This window comes from Sycon ciliatum, chromosome 9 (genome assembly GCF_964019385.1).
Source record: "Sycon ciliatum chromosome 9, ocSycCili1.1, whole genome shotgun sequence".
NCBI classification, from domain to species: Eukaryota; Metazoa; Porifera; class Calcarea; order Leucosolenida; family Sycettidae; genus Sycon; species Sycon ciliatum.
Genome location: NC_088651.1, coordinates 26709133 through 26728961, shown reverse-complemented (window position 1 = coordinate 26728961; position 19829 = coordinate 26709133). Strand labels below are relative to the sequence as shown.

The 19829-nt window shown below is 46.5% G+C and overlaps 1 protein-coding gene across 1 annotated transcript in view; it reads right to left on the bottom strand.

The window, feature by feature from the left end:
• The window catches only part of LOC135824393 (uncharacterized), a 25265-nt gene extending 6286 nt beyond the window's left edge, over positions 1–18979 (bottom strand). Inside the window, exons 1-4 of the mRNA XM_065337124.1 lie at positions 18893–18979; positions 15397–15544; positions 1523–1804; positions 1–47 (exon numbers count right to left, since the gene is read on the bottom strand). The exon at positions 1–47 is cut by the window's left edge and continues 139 nt beyond it. Coding sequence (XP_065193196.1) covers positions 1–47; positions 1523–1804; positions 15397–15490 — 423 coding nt within the window. The 5' untranslated portion in view covers positions 15491–15544; positions 18893–18979. The remainder of the gene's footprint in view (positions 48–1522; positions 1805–15396; positions 15545–18892) is intronic.
• Between the last annotated feature and the right edge of the window lie 850 nt (positions 18980–19829).

Here is a 19829-nt window from a genome sequence, read left to right as displayed (position 1 = left end):
TCCGTTACTCAGTATCAAGTTCTTCAGACATCTATTGCCGGTGATTTCTGAAAAAATCACACGTATATAAAATATCAATGATTAACACATCGCTTTTCAGGAGTTGTCCACTCACAGGCATACATTACTAGGTGCTCGTATGTGGCTGTGGTGCCAGTGAGCTGAATATGGATGTATGTCATGTCGTGCCTGTCGGGTACGAGTTAATTCATCTCTATATAATATACTTGTAGCAGTTGAGCACTCTTGCGTGGGGTAGTGCCTTTGCTGTTTGCGTTATGCAGAGCTCACTGACTTGTCAGTTTGAGCACTCTGGCAAGGTACGTTCGGGCCTGATTGGAAATTTTTATTTCCATTGCTATCAGGTTCGGCCTCATTTCCTCTGTGCTGCGCTGATGAGTTCAAAAAGAGCGAAACAGCATGCTGTCCGCAGATTGAGTATTTCGCTCCTGCTCTTGTAGCAGTTGAGCACTCTTGCGTGGGGTAGTGCCTTTGCTGTTTGCTTATGCAGAGCTCACTGACTTGTCAGTTTGAGCACTCTGGCAAGGTACGTTCGGGCCTGATTGGAAATTTTTATTTCCATTGCTATCAGGTTCGGCCTCATTTCCTCTGTGCTGCGCTGATGAGTTCAAAAAGAACGAAAACAGCATGCTGTCCGCAGATTGAGTATTTCGCTCCTGCTCTTGTAGCAGTTGAGCACTCTTGCGTGGGGTAGTGCCTTTGCTGTTTGCGTTATGCAGAGCTCACTGACTTGTCAGTTTGAGCACTCTGGCAAGGTACGTTCGGGCCTGATTGGAAATTTTTATTTCCATTGCTATCAGGTTCGGCCTCATTTCCTCTGTGCTGCGCTGATGAGTTCAAAAAGAACGAAACAGCATGCTGTCCGCAGATTGAGTAATATAATATATATTATATATAAATAGAGAGGTAGGCGAACATAATTTATATACACACAACAACAAGGTTGTCAATTTCATAGTACTAAAACCTTTTCACCCATTTTCATCAGTAGATACATGGGAATGAGCGAGAACGAAAACGAAGCCAGAATTTATACTGGGGGTAGAGAATCAGCAAGAATATTCTTACGCGCCTCAAGTTCACACTACACTACCATAAGAATGTATGGAGCAGTGGAAAAATGCGGGAAACAACACATGAAGGGAATGCATTACCAGAACAAACACGTGATAACGTTGTCAGTCCGGTTGCAGCCTGAACACACGTAGCACCGTGATGTGCTTCTTTTGTCGACACAGTTCTGGCCTCAAACTGCGAATGTACAGCGCCTCCAGTGTGAATCGGTGCGCGCTGTTCCGGCTGGTGTGATGACTATATAATATATACTCAATCTGCGGACGGAACTGTTTCGTCCTTTGTGGACTCGTCAACGCAGCGCAGAGGAAATGATAGAACTGACGAATGACATTATGTGAAAATATATTCTAGGAAATCCTTTCTGACCTGATTACCCTTAAGGTGGAAGAAATAATAGCATGCGTTACATACGCACAGTCCTTACTTGCGTCTTCTCGAGATGATTGGCAGATAACTATGGCCGATGGTGAACACTGTGAGGAATTCGGAGTGCATCCCGTGGAACTGTACGCTCCCAGATTGGTCTGGAGCCTGCTGTTGATGTGGCTCAAATACGTTGAAACACACAGTTCTTTTCCAGATGTACTAACAATCTCATAATTTTTGCTTGCGCATGTAGAGTTAGCAGCTGTCATGCTGATCGCTTGCGACCACTTCTGTGAGCTGACCAAGTACTCCCCTGCAGAGTTGTTACAGTTGAAATGCACTGTAGAAACACAAAGATAAAATATACTTGAAGTATAAAGTTAATAGAAAATTGGAGGCGTATAATATAATAATAAATAACAATAATAACACGAATAGTCGTTGCGACTTCGACGATGAGTTTTTAGGAATGGGTTTGCTCCCACACTGAAGCTCGCGCAATTCCGCCGCCTTGACTTGACACTTGACTGTCTCAGGACTGCCATCCAGAGCACACGAGCAGTCCATCGACCCTTCGACTCGGCAAACCTGTAAGAAAGCACCACTCCCTGCTCAATACACAGCGTTTCGGATAATTCACCCCTCATCAGTTGAGCATGAGTAGGCTGAGGAAGATTGTGCCTGAAGAGCACCACTTAATTATAGGTTAGTGCATGGCAGGGAGGGCCTTATGGCTTGTTAGTGACCGACAGGTTCGCCTGAGGGCCGTAGTCCCGAGGGCTACCCTGAAGGGTACAAACAAGCCATAAGACCCTCCCTGCCATGCACTAACTATTTTAGAACGAGATTACATGCATTATCTTCCAGTATGCCCGTGTACCATTATATTGGGTAGTTTAGTGGTATGTGTGCAGAGAGACTTGGTGTGGTATGAAAGAGCATTTTCTTCTGGTAAGTTATGGTAACTCAGCACCACTTAGGACTACTAAAAGTGGAATAGAAGCAAATGAAATGCTGGGCTCTTATTGCGAGTTTCATTCCTATTCTTAGCTTGTGGAGCTATTTAGTGGCTTTGAGAGCCCCTTGTAGATACCTCTAATGACTTTGATCTTCGGTTTTTATAGGTTTCCGCAAGCTGTTGACAAAGGAAATTCGTACAGATGAAAGAATACGGGAGGCAAAACCGTTCACACTTCTGAAATGCGTAGCTTTTAGTAATACACCGTACATTTTATGCAGAGTTCACTATCTGCACCGTACTAAAATGCATACAGGGAGTTGTACGGACCAGTTTAGAGTATGTTCAGCGGGCTTTAAACTAATCCAAGGCCCTCGACGCGTCATCAAGAGTAGTAAAATAACGATTGAGCGGACTTTAAACTCTGATAAGGCCCTTAGCGGGAATGTCGCTGATTGGTCGTTTCCTGGACAACGAGACAGACCTCGTTCTAAAACGTTTTAGAACGAGGGATACAAACTTATAGAGACGCTCCATTTCCGACGCGATGAACACCTCGTGAATACCAGATACCAGCGCGAGTCAGTGTCGCTCCTGGACGGTAAGAACAGACCAAGAGATCCCTCGGTCATTCACAACGCTGTCAACTCCAAACCAGCTAGTCGCAAGCCCGCGCTGGGCAAACAGTACGAAATCCGTCTTAACAATGCAACAAAATATCTGGCTTGCAAGTATTGTTGAGTTTCGGAGAGAAAAGAGTAGTACGTGGCATGTGGCCTCTAATTTCCTACAAAACTGAAATTCTCCATGAAGTCCGAATTTGAAATTGCAATTTGTATTTGCTCGCAGTTGACATAGTTTGATGCGCTCCCCATGATATCAAGCGAATGACCGAGGGCCCTCTTGATTGGTGTGAGTTGCCAGTATGATGCAAGCCAGATATGGATGAATTGAAGAAGGATACCCATCACTGTGGGTAAGAGTCATACTGTAGCTCAGTTGGTTAGAGCATTGCTCGACAATACCTTGGTTCATGGTTCGAGTACCGGTGGTGTGACTGAAGAATTTTTCTTTGGCTCATATCTGGCTTGCAAGTGTTGTTGAGTTAAGTAGAAAAAGGAACAGTACGTGGCATGTGGCCTCTAATTTCCTAAAACCGAAATTCTCCGTGAAGTCCAAATATCCTCGCCAATATATTCGTTGGTTATTGTGAGTGCAGGATTGATTAGTCGCTTTGGCCCGCGTTCTACGTGCGTTTTGTTGACGATTCGTTCACGCATTTTGACAGTGTTGAGAGCAGTGAATTGTTTCTCGATGTGCGCAACAGCCTACATCCTTCCCTCCGCTTTACTTGTGAGCACGAGCAGTCAAGTAAGTTGTCATTTCCAGACGTGCTTGTAGAGAAGACTGGCTGTGAAATGTTGACTTCTGTGTATCGTAAGCCTACGTTCACCGGTCAGTACATTGCATTCGATTCATATTGTTCGTCTCAATACAAGGTCAACTCAGTTCGTAACCTTGTGGACCGTGCGAAACGTATTTGTTCGCCCAGTAAGCTGCAGGCCGAGCTCGATTTTCTTCGATCTGTTTTCTTGAAGAATGGCTATCCGGAATTCTTGTTGCGTAAGTTTCTGTCCATGGAGCAGAAACCGAAATCGGTGCTGATTGGTCCACCTCGCTGTCCCGTCTATCTAGGTTTGCCATGGAAGGGGCAGGAATCGATCAAAGTGTGTCACGAAGTCAAGTCTATCGTCCATCGTTAGGCCTGGGCGGATAATGCTAGTTATTTTGCGGGATAATGCTAATGGCAATGCCAGAAAAACTGTATCATAATGCTACTTGTAATGCTGCTGTTCCTCTGTAATGCCAGCAATTCACCAGTAGTAAGTATGGAAAATGGCTTGGTTTGGGCAGTATTGTGCACGTTTCGTAGTTCTGCGTAGACTGCATGAAATGCTAGAGAATCATGATCATAATCTTAATTTTATGCTGCTATTGCTCCATACAATCCTAGCAGCCAGCTGTCCAGCGAGGAAAGTCTCGAGTGGAGGCCTCTCGATCTGCTCGCTCATTCGCCTGGCATCCAGTAGCACTTCATCGCCAAGGACTTCAATTCAAAACAGTTTTCACACTGCGCTTCAAGCCTTTTTCCTGGTGAATTTGCTGCAAACGTATGAGCTCTGCTGCGTGTGTTCCCTTTGTGTGAGGCCCAGAAACAGCTACGTAGTGTCTCCGTACTTCGATTGGCTGGATCGATGTCGTCCCCGGGGTCTCCTCGCTATCGCCATCACGACTGGAGACGATTTCTTCACCATTTTCCGCAAGCAGCAGCTAGCGCAGAAATATCGCCATCCCTGAGTGTAGGAGATGGAATCCGGTCGATCAGCTCAAAAACTCTTCGTATCGTTGTGACTAGAGGAGTAGCAGGGAATATTCTACCGGAAGCCCTTTGACTTCCCTGACTGCTGAAACCCTTCCTGCCATGACTGGTACTTCTTTAAACAAGCGAGATTCTCTTTGGTTCCACTTCACTGCACTCGATCGAGCGTCCACACGACACAACCGTTTTACAAAACATCTTTTTTTCTCAAAAAACGGTCACCCTAATAACTTAGCCTGGTTTTCGCAGAAGTAAGGGCCATTTGAGTATAATGCCACTTTTGCGGAAATGTAGTGTTATAATGCTAGCATAATGCTCGTTGCAAATCGCACACTATAATTCTACTTATAATGCTAGCATTATCCGCCCAGGCCTATCCATCGTGCTTATTATGCAGTACATGTTGTGCCAGTCTTCACAACAGTGCGTGCGTTCACGGTGCGGAAGGACGTCCTACCAACCCTGCACCTCAGTCATGTTATCTACAACTTCGAATGCCGACATTGTGCTAGTCGGTATGTTGGTAGGACTGTTCAGCATCTGAACGCACGTATCAAACAACACACTCCACTTCACATCCTTCCACCCAGTGCGCAATCTGAGAGGCCCAAACGCGGAAGGCCCAGGAAAAACCCATCACACGGCAGGATAGTTCCCTGCCGCTGTCTGCCGCTCCCCCTCTGACATCTGTGTTGGACGGGCTTGAGCTTGGCAGCTCTTTGGAGATGCGTGCGGAACCGCCATTGGTGCAGCCCTCGGCTGTGCCTAAGTCTGTGCCTCTGGGTGCTTTGCATGGGGCTGTGCCTCGAGAGGTGACAGCACCTCTGCCTCCCCCTGACCCTCCTCCTTCGAGGTCTGTGTTGTAGGAGAGCACCCGCGGCGGTCGATTTGTCCCACCGGAACTAGAGCTGGATTCAACAGAAAGACCAACAACCATGGCTGCAACAACACCACCAGCTTCACATCCAACAACAACACCAGGTTCACATCCAACAACAACAACAATTAATCCACAAAACAAAGCAGCAAATGACAGACCACGGAGATCTACAGCAGATTACAACCGGACCTATGAATTCACGGTAAAAATACAAAGGAAACAATCGGAAAGGACGACGACTGACATGAAAGCAACGGCATTCACGGTTGGCGTGGGTGGTGAAGGTGAGACGCAGGACGATGCAAGTGAGGAGGAGAGTCAAACCGCTGTGGATGACGGAGCAGGTTCTGATTCAGACAGTGAGGGAGAAGGTGAGCTGAGTGAGGGTGAGAGTGAGTGTGAGGGTGTGCGCGTGAGTCGAGATTGTGTGCGTCCGTCTCGTAATAACAAGTCTTCAGTATACAATCATTTGGTTTCTCGGCTATCACATTTCGTTAATTTCTTACTTTTTAGACGGGGTCCATGGACTAGAACACAATAACTTTTTTTAGAAAACTGCCATAAAGCAGTTTTTATTGCTATAATTTCTTTTGTTTTTTTATGTCACAAATCATGCAATGGAATGCCCTAAATGATGGCCTCTCCGTCATTTCAATACCGTACTACCGGTATACGCATTGATGTGCAAGCCTTTTCTTCCCGAAAATGGCACTTGCATGATCATGTTCTTCTGAGCTGAGGGGAAACATGTGGGTAGTGGTGGTGATACGTTTTTATACGCAGGTCATTCTGTGGATGTTGCAGAATTTCATGACTGTCATAAAATTGTCTTGCCTTTCCGATATTTCAGATTTCCACACCCTCAATCAGATTTACTTGAGAAATGTAACCAGGTGCGTGTCGCACATGTTTTTGTTGATGCTGTGTTTATAATTATTGTAGTCGTGGGTTGTCGTGATAAGGTCATCTTGCATCATATTGCACGGAAACCGTAATCCTGTTGATGTCGATAAAACTTTTGGAAGTACATGTACATGTAGTTTATGACTTCAAAGTGTTAGTCCACGAATGTCTAAAACAACACAGCAAAGGAGGAAAAATAAACATGTATTAAAATGTAAACAAATACATTGTTTAGTCCGACACCTCGTTCCAACAACTACACTGATCCTGAGAGTATAAGGGACCAGGCTATGGTTGGAGGTACTGAGAGATAAACAAGGCACTCCATAATATAATGTTACACATCTTTTGGTGAGTATGAATGATATCCAGTCAAACCTCTTTAGGACGAACACCAAGAGACTGATGCAGTGATGGTATTTGTTCTGTGAGTTTGTCTTAACCCTATTTTATATCCATTGAATACAAATATTTCTCCAATGGAGATACGAATATACTTCTTCTACAGCGAAAGATTCTAAGCCAGACCGACTCATCTCGTATGAAACAAACGAGTCGCTGAACCTTTCTTTAGCAACATAATAATAATAACTTTATTACATGACGACAACTGAAACAGCAACAGAGGAAATACGTTACATGTACAGCCCATTCTTGCTGGTACTGGAAACAGATTGCAGATCGTTATCGACCTTATGCCATTTGTACAGATCCACGAAATCCCGTAGACCCCGTAGGGTGTTCATTGTGTGCTATGCATGCGCATTTGACCTTTTTAGCATCATAATTCAATGACAGCAATCGCTTTTCCAGCTTCTTCACTTTGGTTAGAAATAATGACTAGCTAGATCTTTGTCAGAAAAAGGTTTTCGTATGAAATGCCTTCAGGCCCCATTTCTTTGTGGAAATAGCAGAAAACACAATAGGGTCCTGCACATTCAACACCCTACCGGGTCTACGGGATTTCGTGGATCTGTACAAATGGCATAAGGTCCATTCTTGCATTGCCCGCACGCAACTTTAGGCTGTGTTTACATGAGAAATTTCAACCCGGGTCGAGTCAGCCCGGGTTGAAAGTCTGTACGATAGACAAAATAGGTGAGCGTTTACATGAAGACAGTTGACCCGGGTCAAACACTGATATGCCGCCAAAAGTCCACTTCTACACGAATCTACAGTTCCGTATAGTCACGTGAATCTGTTCGCGCGAAATTTGCATGTGCACTTGTGCAGTGCTGTTCAAACCTGGCGCGAGGTACGCACAGAAGTACGTTTGTACGATTTTCAACCCTCCCCTTGGGGGAGGGTTGAAATCAACCCGGGTCAAGCGCAATGCGTCATGTAAACGCCCCATTCATTTTGTGTACATAGCGGGTTGAAATCTGACCCGGGTCGAACTCAACCCGGGTTGAAACGTCTCATGTGAACACAGCCTTATTTGGAGCAGTGCAATCTCGGCGCTACTCACAAATCAAACAGCCCAGATTCGAGTAAACAAATCCAATCGTACGAGACTTTCACGAGGCGAGACTGCACCCATTGGCTTGTTTCGTATGAAGCAAACAAGTCACTGAACCACTCCATAATGGAGATTTCCCCTGATACATGTTTGCGAATATATTCTGCATACTCGGTCACTGCGTCCTTGAACCTTTCCCTCCAGATTGGGAACTGCCAACGATAATTTTTATGCCACTGCAAAATTCAGATTCTACCCTATGATCGGGGCACGGAGTGCCGGAAGCAATACCAGTGCCTTACTTGTAACGTACCAATGTACAATGAACATTAGAATTTCGACAACACATCCAAGCCTCAGCAGCAACATAAGCCTTACCGTCAAGAAGTTGAACTCGCCTTCTTCGCACACTGTGGGCAAGGGCAAAGAGATACGACTGGATCTAAATCCGAATAAAATCAGCACACGTTTCCGTAAATGAAAGGGTGAGCATAAGCAAATGAATCGAAGGAAACCGGTCGACTCAGAGATCACCTGTCATCGAGTATTCCGTGAAAGGAGGCCTCGGCAGCGGAAAAGCTAAATTTAGAAAAGAGATCCTGTCAGCTTTTCCATATTTATTGCATTCCACCCAAAATCAGCACACTTTTCGTAAATGAAAGAGTCAACACAAGCAAATGAATCAAATGGAACTGGTCAAATCAGTGAACTCACCTGTCATTGAGTAATATTCCGCGAAAGGAGGTCTCAGCAGCGCCGAAACGAAATAAGCCAGGCCAGGAGACGAAATATCCGGAACAGCTCATGCAAGAAGCAGTTCCAAAGAAGGAAGTTCCTCGCGCATGCACATCCGAACACGGACTGCACTGTACTGCTGCACTGCATGCATGCAACACAATGTCTGCCGTGCACGTGCACAGCACGCGGCTACCACGCGTTGGTAGATCTAATACCGAGCACCGTACGTAGAGACCTACGTAGCCTAAGTGAAATACCGAGCACCTTACGTAGAAACTTACGTAGCATAGCGATGTCGTTTTTTCTGCCATGTGAACACAATAATAGAAAAGCTGACAGGATCGCTTTTCTAAATGATCGCAACAGGGCAAATGAAAGACGGTACCTGATGTAAGATATTACAGGGGAGTACTGCTCCTTCCTCCTGTCCGCTCTCAATAACGCGATTCGGCGATAGAGTGGTGTCGCCGCTCTTCCCATGCCACCACTTGCCGACAGCACAAAAAGCATGAACGTCGCAACAGTACTCATCAGTTCAAATCCAGTCGGTAGTGGGTTGTGTGTTTTGAGGCTCCCGTTTTTCCGTCGTTTTTAGGTAGCTTTTGTGGACTAGCCCCAACAGCCTGGGTGGGATGGCTAGCCCAGATCACACTGGGCAGCTGGTGAGCGCCGAACAGGTCCATACACAGCTTCGCTCATTGCCTGGCATCGAACACAATGTTGTAGCTGTGCTGAGAACTCTGGCTCGTCGTGAAAGCCAACTTGAGGACCAGGAGACTCGATATCAACAAAGGATCAGTAAACTGAGCTCCGAACTTTCCCAGATGAGGGGGGACCTGGCCGACACTTGCCGGCGCCAAAGTTTGGACATCGGCAATGCTAGGTGTGAGTCTTGCAAATCAAACACCTCCGCCATTGCAGAGCTAGAGAGAGAGAGAGCCAGAAACAACCAGCCAGAGGCAGCGCCGAAATCGAAAGAAACGTAGTACAGACACAGAAAGTCGTTCACAGTCCGCCGTACCCGTAGAGAGTTCACGACCCATTGACCATTATATGGACGAGATGCACCTGACCAGCACGGCAGCAGAGCCAGGAGCGACGTTGACCAGGTTGATAGCTCATCAAATGGATCAAACAAGCCGTCCAACTCCCGTACACCCGTACCCGGACCCAGCTCGGAGTTGACCCCGCCACGTGTGGATCGCTTGCCGACATTTGAAGAGATGAGCGAGGATTCGGACGCCACATGGCGACTCATCACATCCACCAAACCCACAGCGAAGAAGAGAGTCCTGTTTGTCGGCAACCTGATGCATGCAATTACTGCAGACTAGCTGAAGGAGTTCATCGCAGCAAGAGCAGCTGAGGCTGACCACAATGAACGTCCAAGTGTTTGACGTAAAAATATTTCAAAAAGAAAAATCCTCCACTGCGCGGATTGTTGCCAGTGCAGGGGACGAATCGTTCCTCAGCAACAAGCGCTTCTGGCCAAGGCCTGTGTACACATGATAGTGGAACTTCGATAAGTACACCCAGTCTGTTGCCAGTGGAGACCAACAAACAGCGCAGAGCAGCGCCACAATCAGCAACAGCAGCAGCAGCAAGGACGACAGTAAGAGTTGATACAGCATGGATTGGGATAACCTAGATGACACCTGTGGAGCATAGGTCTCCAAGCCTTCGTCATCTACTCCTCCACCAGGCACTTGATATTGCCATCGTTACAGAGTCAAAGCTACTCAGATGTCTCCCTCATAGAGTACCTTGACACCCCCCCCCCACACACACAATTGACCTTGTGCGACACAGCGCTGCTCACACCATCCTCGCAGGGGACTTCAATGTGCACAATACCAGGGTTTTTTTTTTTTTTACTATGCTCACCTAACCAGCTCGAAAAGAATAGGGAAAGACAATGGTGCAGAGACTTGGGTGACAACTAATGAGCAGGCGCTGCACTGAGACGCAGCAGTGATGGTGGGGAATTGATGACTCTGCCGACCTGAGGTCTCGGCGTCACGGCCGAAAACACGCATATACAAAGGCGTCATCCGCCAGGCCATGGAGTGTGCTCCCCTGGTCGAACCGCGTTCTCTCCACCAGACAATTTGGATTTCGCCATGGTCATAGTGCAGCCGACCTCCTTACCAGCCTCCACCACCAGTGGCTGCATACAGCCGGGGAGAAAGGCACAGCACGCATACTCGCCATTGACATCACTGGTGCGTTTGATCGCGTATCACACCCCGGTGTGCTACACAAGTCCGACGTATACGGCCTGCGTGGGCAACTGCACCAGTGGCTCAGCAGCTACCTCAGTGAACGCTACCTTCAAGTGGTCATTTGTGGCCAGACAACCGCAAGGCTCCCAATTCAGGCTGGAGTCCCCCAGGGCAGTATTCTGGGTCCGACTCTCTTCGTCATGTACGTGAACGACTGCGAGGACCACGTACCAGCCGGTGCTGACCTAGCCTCATTCGCAGACGACACTACGCTGTATGACAACATCACCCCCACCACCCAAGCCTTCCAGCTAGCAGTCAACAACATCTCCCGCTGGGGTCAAGAATGGAAAATAAAATTTGAACCAGCCAAATCCCACGCACTGACTGGCAGCTTCCACAGCACCCAATGGGACATGCCACCGATTGACTTCAACGGATCAAATGTGACGGAACAAGAGGAGCTCAGAATCTTGGGCATCAGTTTTGATGGTCAGCTTACCTTCCGGCGCCACCTTCGTACCGTAGCCCTCCGGGCAACACAGCAACTTGGCGCTTTGTGTTAGACTTTCCACCTCCTAGACGTGCCCGGTCGCATCCAAGCCTACAATGCTTTTGTGCGCCCAGTGATAGAGTACTGTCGTATTGTCTGGATGGGAGCGGCCTCATCCCATCTTGCAAGACTCGACCATGTGCAAGCCCCGGCCATCCGTGCGATCGCCCCAATATGTTGGCTGCCGAGTCTCGCTCTTCGTCGGATGGTTGCAGCACTGTGCCTCCTGTACAAGATGCATTGTCCGGATGCACATCCCCTTCTACAGAGGATTCTGCCACCCCAGCAGCCCCAACACCGAACAGTCCACTCCACCCGTAGTACATTCCAGAGATGTAATGCTCACGCACACCAACAGGCCAATGAACTTCCAGTCCGTTCCCGAAACAACCTGTGTCGAGCCTACCCTCATGCAGTTGTCCCCGTCCGGAACCAGCTATTTGAAGACCAACGACTGGTCGTGGGCACATGACCATCTCTGATTATCAGCATCATATCTGCCTCGCCCCATGTCTTCCAAATTCAGCTCCACATACTATTCCCAATAAAATTATTGTAGAAAGGAAAAGGACATATGGAAACGAGTTAAGAGTAACTCTCCACCACTGTAACTAGATACTATAAACACGAATGCTCTGTCAGTTTTGTGCCTAGTTGTTGCACTTTCTGACTGTTTATAGTATCTAGTTACAGTGGTGGAGAGTTACTCTTAACTCGTTTCCATATGTCCTTTTCCTTTCTACTTTTATTATTGGCTCAATACCCTTGTTTCAAATAACATAATTATGTTCTTCTTTTCTCTCCTTCTCCTGCTAGCACTGTCTGTCTTATCCTTCCCCTCCTTCTAATGTACCATCTCTCCTCCTAACATTTCGTATCATGTACCTGTCACTCCTTTCATTTTTCTTCTTTTTTTTGGTGCGTTTTATGTCCCCAAGACGTCGAGACCTCAGGTCGGCTGAGGGCAAAAAGCTTCACCATCACTATGCTCCCACTATGCAATTTTTAGTCTTTGCCTGTGAGCTGTGATCATTGTAAAAAAATGGCAAGGCGCAGCCCCGTCCAGCCTCGCGAAGCTTTACCGAATCCAGCAACGGTGCATGCGCAGCATTGGCGCTGGAACCATGCTCCCAAGCTTTTCAGTGCGTCGGCAAGTCTCAGGACTGTGCTACCTGTTCAAGCTGCACTACATTACCAGTCCAGCCCACTTGACAGACATACTGCCACCTGCTGCCCCTGAGCCCGCCCGCCCCAGAACCCGCCACCAACATCAAGTGAAACACTCCCATGCCTTCCAGTTATCAAACCCCTCCCCCAACAAGTCCTGACATCCTACACCGATCCTTCCCGTTCGGCCTACTAACAACATGGAATGCTCTACTCTCTACCATCCTGAACGCTCCCCCATCCAAGGCAGCGCTGCAACGCTTCAAAGTAGCAGTGTGGGCAAAACTATTCAGCACCTTGGTACATGAATCCTTCAGCATGTATCGTTGAGGTTTGTCCCTGTACACCCACGTGATTCTAGTCCCCGACGCGGTCGTCTTCCTAAATGTGCGTCTACTGAGTTTGCGCCACGTGAAGCATTGTCGCAGTCCAAGGTATCGTCTGGCGCAACAGGACAATCGACTCTTTCATCGATGGCATGTGCTGGGCTTGGGCTTGGGTCAACCCAAGTCAGAAAGGGAAAGCGGTGCAGAGCTGTGAAAACAAAACCTAAGAAGACCATGCCAGGGACACTGAATGGATGACTCATTCGCAGCCACGTGAGTATGTGCACTAGAGGAGACGAGCAGACGGCGGTACTGGAAGTGACAACCGACGAGCAGACGGCGGTACTGGAAGTGACAACCAGCTTAAGTGGGAGGAAGCGTGAAAGACCACCACGAAAGCCATCGATCATAACAATGGAAAGGTCAAACCACGGACGATTGACCAGACGCTGTGGTGGACGAGACGAGTCAGTACCTGCAGCATCGGAGGTGATGACAAAGCGACTAGACAGTGGAAACGACGGGTCAGGAGCTGCGACATTGGAGGCGACGAAAAAGACGCGAATGTGCAACAATCAGCAATTCACCATCCAGAGTCATCTGTGCGTTATTAATAGTTGTCGTGATTTTTACAGAGATGATGTTTTCTCAGTTTTGACCGGTGCCAGATCTGTATTACATTTGTCTCTTTGGAAGTGTTATATACCGGAATTCGTAAGTTGTTTCCTGAACTATGTGTCCAGAAGGACAATGTTTTGCCACTTCAGTTCTTTGGCGCTAATCCTCGCGAAGGTGTCAGGAATGCTGCTCCCCATTGATGTTTATTTTATCTTCTAGTCCTCTATTTACCTTCATCCTACCATTGAACTAGGCAGCTAAATTCTATATTCTCCACGCGTTTAGCCTGAGGTTCTGGATCTATGCTTTTCTGTTAGCTCTATAAGTTGCTGTATTTTGACATTTTCCATTGTTCCCAGTACTTATCCATGTTTGTAAACGAATCACTAAGAGTACCGGTATACAAGGCATTCGTCTTAGCAGTCCAGTGCTACAACAACGGGACTTAGGGCCTCACTGACACCGCTATGCGCAGAGTTGATGCGTTCCACAGACAGCAACTGCGGAAAGTTATTGGCATACGGTACCCAGGTAAGATCAAGAATAACACCCTGTGCACGAGGACAAACTCAACACCACTTGGTATCTCGGTCCTGAGAGCCCGCTGGCGTCTGCTTGGGCACGTGCTCGGCTGGACCAGAATGCACGTGCGAACCTGTCAATGTGCTCTTACTTCAAGCCATGCATTGAGCCTACCTTTAGGGGCAGGCCGGGCACAACGTTGTCGGTCCTGCTCAGACACGATCTCGAGCTGCTTGGGAGGACTCTCAAGACCTCGGCAGATCTTGAGGAGCTGAGGAACATCGCCCAGAACAGCTGGTGTGGAGCTATCTCAGCGGCCATATCCTGGAGAGATATGTTACAGCTCACGGATGAACCCTGGCAACGAACAGCTAATTCAAATTCAACCCGGTTGAGCTGTTCGTTTGCTCTTTTTAATTGTATCCTATTTTCGTCACACGCTTCATATCGCCATCAATATCCAGTTTGGCTGTTGTCGCTTCGGCATATGCGAACGCCATAATTATATGTTGTGTATATCTACATGCCATTGAGACCAACGCCGAGAAGCTTCTATTACTAATAATAATATCCTCGATGAGAAGGGAACAAATACAAAAATGTTCGGTTACTAAATTAGCTTTACTTGACTGTGTGGATTGCGTCGCTGATGACACCATTTTCGAAATATAAGAAGGAAAATTATAATGAAGACTCATGGGTATGCTGACTATGCTCGTATGAAAAAGGAAGCAAGCAATAAGAATGTTTTCTCAATCCACAGCGTTCATCGCTGATAATAGAACGGTCATAAATGTCGGCCCAAACCTGAATTCAGTGGTATGCGTTCCAAAAGAGGGCGTAAACACCAGCAATAGCAACAGTAGCTACGACAGCGCCGACGACGACGATCTCACCAAAGATGGCAACGACGCCTGAAACAACATCAACTACGTTAACACCAGAGGCAGCAGCACAAGATGAGGAAACGGATTACTCGTTGGTGACGATAATGGCAAGGGATTGGAACAAGAACCGACAGCGAAGGCGACAGAGACTACAAAAGAGCGTTCGAAGACATGTTTTCTTTGAGATCATTCATAAATAATTGTCTTAAAGTTTTCAAGAGAACTCTACGAGTAGTGAATCCTTTACATTATTGAACCACGAACATTAAACTACATGTACATGTATTTGAAACGAAACAGTTGAGGATTCGTTGCTTACGTGCATATTTCAAGGCCTGCAGTTCTGTGACGAGAATAGCCAGTCCAACGAAAATATGGATTGCACGGAGCTGCGATGCCATTTTGTTGCGCATTATAATTCGGAAGAGCTGTAACCGTAACAGTGCTTCTTGGGCTAGGCTTGCAATCTTCAAACAATAAAAGTAAGTTACAGGAAACATGGTCAGAAATTGCATACACATATAACCCAAATGCAAAAATCCCTAACGCAATGCGCTACATCACAGCGTGTTAAGGGAGGCATTTTGTTGGTCTATGCTATTTACACATTTTACCAAGACCAGAAATCGGTTTTACTCTGCTCTGGATACACGAAAAAGGCCAGTGTGAAAGAAATCCTTGCTTCACTTCGCTGTAGGTTTGTCTTCTTATTGCACTCTGTACATTGACAAAGCGCTGTTATTTTCACAGAGAATTTCACAGCGTGTCCTCTGCACGCATGCCCATACTCTTGTGGCAAAATGTGATTGAAGGTGGGACACGACTGACAATGATCATCTGCACTTTTTGGCCCACAGTGCTTGATTTGGGTATATACTTTTCGATACTAGGGAGGTTTTGCTGTACGTCTCGGGAACGCGACGCAAAGAATCACGCGAACTCTCTTCACGTTCCCGTAACGTAGCGAAATCCTGTTCTGCTCTACGTTTCACGTAGAGAAGTCACGGGGAATGTGTACTGGGAATTTCCCCTTCCATATTTGGCAGTTTTCTGCCTGCACTTGAATGATACCCAGCAGATCCGTACGCATTTTCTTTGCGTGTGCCACAATGTAGAGAACCTCATCTAAGCGTAGAAATCTGGACCCAAAACACGCGAAGCGGTAGACGCTAACCCAGACACCTGTTCTCTACGTGATGTCTCTACGCTTCACGTATAGCAGAACCTCTCTACTTCTTTGCAATTAGCGGTACGAAAGTCTTATTCATATCGCGCGAGGAGTGTTTCACGTACGTTGCACATCGCCAAGAGTAAAATAACCACACGTGACCACACATCACTGGGAAATCTAGCATACCACACATGTTTGAAAACCGTGCTCTAGCTTGCATGATGTGGGCGGGCATGTATGTATGAAGTGAAACACATTGCTCATTGAGTTGGTGGACAAGCCGTTGATTATTGATTCTTTATCCACTGACGATGTTGTTCAGAACAACGAAACGTCTGGAGAAGTATCGTAAAAATTTCTATCGTTATTAAATGTTATCAAATATACCACTCTTTGGTCTAGAAAGAATACTTTTTGATATTACATTGCTCATTGATGGTTGCAGGAGTTGTAATTCGCTCAACTTTCCGTGATGTGACCTGTGACAAATTGCAGATCGTATTGCTCTCCGCTAATCGCGTCGCAGGAGTGATATTTAGAGTGGCGCTTCAATAAAAGCAGTACACGATTCAATCCTATGTACTGTGTAGTGGAGTAGCTGGAGCATTTGTCACTAGTTCCGGTCACATCAATATTGTTTCCCATGCTTCATGGGCATGTGGTAACAAAAGGCTAAACGTAATGCCCTACCGCCACACAGATAAGTAAGGAGTGATACGCATTGCACATCGCGCTTTGCCAACGTAGAACTTGGCTCCTGTGACCTGTGACAAGGCTGCAACAAACAGCTGATCGTATTGAGCGTCGCCAATCGTGTCGCGGGAGCGATGTTGTGCATTGCACTTCAGTGATAGCATTGGCATCACATGAATCAATCCTATGTACTGTGCAGCAGAGTAGGTAGAACTTTTGTCACTTGTTCCGGTCACATGAATATTTCCGATGCTCCGTGGGCATCTGCTAACAACAGGTTGTACGCAATCCCCAACCCCTGCAAAGCACTCACTGTTTCGCAAATCATCTCTTGTAAACACTAAAAGCCACTGCTCGCCATCAGACGAAAGCGATCGAAAGGAAAGGATCAGTGCTGGGATGTTTGACTGAGATTACCAGAAATAGCGCTGATCGTGACCAGATGTTACTCTACTGAAGCAACAACACCCGCTCTGGTTTGCATATAATACGGGCTAGTGTGGCGGATGGTTAACAGTACGACCGTTACGTATATGGATATCAAGTCCAGTACTGGGTTCAGCGTCGGCTCCTGACCAAGCGAGTGTGGCTAAAGAGGATATCGATGTGTTTCACGTGCCGATTTAGCACCCACGGATATGTCTGACTAGAGGGAATTGATTGTTTCCCCAAACAGGGGTTGGGTCTGCCACCCTGTTATGCCAGGAATGGTGTTGGCCTGACACAAGCGAAGCTTTGTAAGCTGGTTGTGTTCTTCAACACAATTATATAGAGGGTGCTGTCACGAGCATGTAAACGTTATTTTCTTTTGTGTTGCCGCAATATTCTTAGAGGGAACCATAATTAATTCATTACACAGCATATACTCTCTTCATGTGGAATCCGCGAATGATTTGAAAATGCAACCGTAGCTAAGACAATGAATGCGTTAATTAAGGGCCATAACCACATGCTTTCACGAATAGTACAGAATGTCCTGCTTAAATGGGTTCAGCATACTGGCACCAAGCACAGCTTGGAAACACTGGGCACAGCCTGAGATATCCACCTGCCCCGGTTCACTGATGATGTGAGCCTTTGTTTTATAGAAGCGCCTTTCTAGCTACCGGCAGATATGATAAGCTTAGAGTCCAGCTCTTTGAAACAGCTCATGCCTCTCCAATACCACATATTGAACAGTTGCTTTTTTGTTGATCGTGAACTGAGTCGGTACTTTGAATACTTCGAAGCATATAATAATAAAAATAATAATAATATAGCACGCATATAGCTCATGTGAAAGATCAAATGAGGGTTATGCATCTGTCGACAACGTCGAGCCAGTGCATTCTGTCTGAGGCAAGTTGCTTCCAAAAGAGACATATTGAGAAGTAAAGGTCATTCCTAATGTTGTCTACCCATCTGGTCAATGGGCGACCTCTGGGCTTCTTTATATGTGTTATATTCATTGCCATGTGAAGGGCTTTGTAGGACACAGCGTCCTTCCCTTCACGAATGACATGTCCAAACCATAATAAGCGCCGGCGTCTACAGACTGCACTTATTGGGCATTGAGCAGTTTTAGCATAAAGAGCATTATTCGAAATTTTAAGCACATGTGCGAATGTATCTTTGTTCGGATAGAAGTAATCGGATAAAATCGACAAAGTAACAAGCTCAGGATCACGTTTCATTGTCCAAGAGGTCGCGGATGTCCGGAGATATACTAGCGATAGCATCTGGGAACTTCGAGCAATGCAGCACTATCATAACCTTTAGTTTTTTGTCTGCAGGGCACGCAGATCCAAGCTGACCGATTGCGTGGAAAGACCACAACAAAGCTCCGCAAACACATACCAAAATGATGGCATTACGCGGGAAAAGACAAGAATATCTGTCCTGCTCTGAATCAGACTTGACCTACAATACACTGCGTGAAAGATGAAACGGCTGAAACCCAAAACGCACTCACCTCAATACCGGGCAATGTGAAAAGCCTTTCCAACTCCAGACGCCGACAGACGATACCGTTACTATCTACATCAAAACTAGGCGGCAGGAAAAGATTTTTTCTCCAAGATTATCAAGTCTCAAACTTGTACCTGTTAGTGGACTTTACCCCAAGGATGAAAACTGAAATGGTGTCAGTGATAACTCCAAGAGCAATCTTATATGCCAAAATTCTTAAATATGTCGTCATGGAGGGATCAGCAGCGTTCATGTGCGAGTGGAGACCATTTGTGTGAATGGTGGCAAACGGTCCGTACATTATCGGAAGTAGGGTTCGCAGCTCGTTGATGCCAGCAGGCCATTTTCCCACGTCTTTTTCTTGCGCCATGCCTAGCCAAGCGGAACTTGAGGGTTTCGACCGACACGCAGGTTGTTCAAGAAACGTGACACGTCTGCGCCGTGAAAATATTCAAATTTGGTTTTTTTTAGGCTCCGATTAGCAACAGCCCCTCAGGACCGCACGTTTGAAAGAGTTTCACCACGATCATGTATCGACGTCAGTCATCACCAAAATTGAATCAACAAATTGCATAATTTTTACAAGAAGCATAACATGTCTCCAACGTGTTGGTCGGAACAACTTAAGAGCCATCGGCCCAGAGGCTGGCCCTCGTCTGCAGTTTGGTACAGAGTAATATTGAACTCGGAGTAATTGTCCAGCAATCAGAAAATGAACTGCAGATAAACACTTTCCGTTTTGAGGCTTGCAGTGTTGTTGCAACCAGCACGATGTGAAAATTTATATTATAATGCGTAATCGGCTGAGTAAACCGTACTAAGAGGGAATTTTGATAATGTTGGAATGAGCGAAACACAAAACGAGTTGTGAAAATTCGATTAATTTTGATTTTGAGCTTGCGTGCAGTCAAAATTCTTGTCACCTTTGTTATCACCTTGTT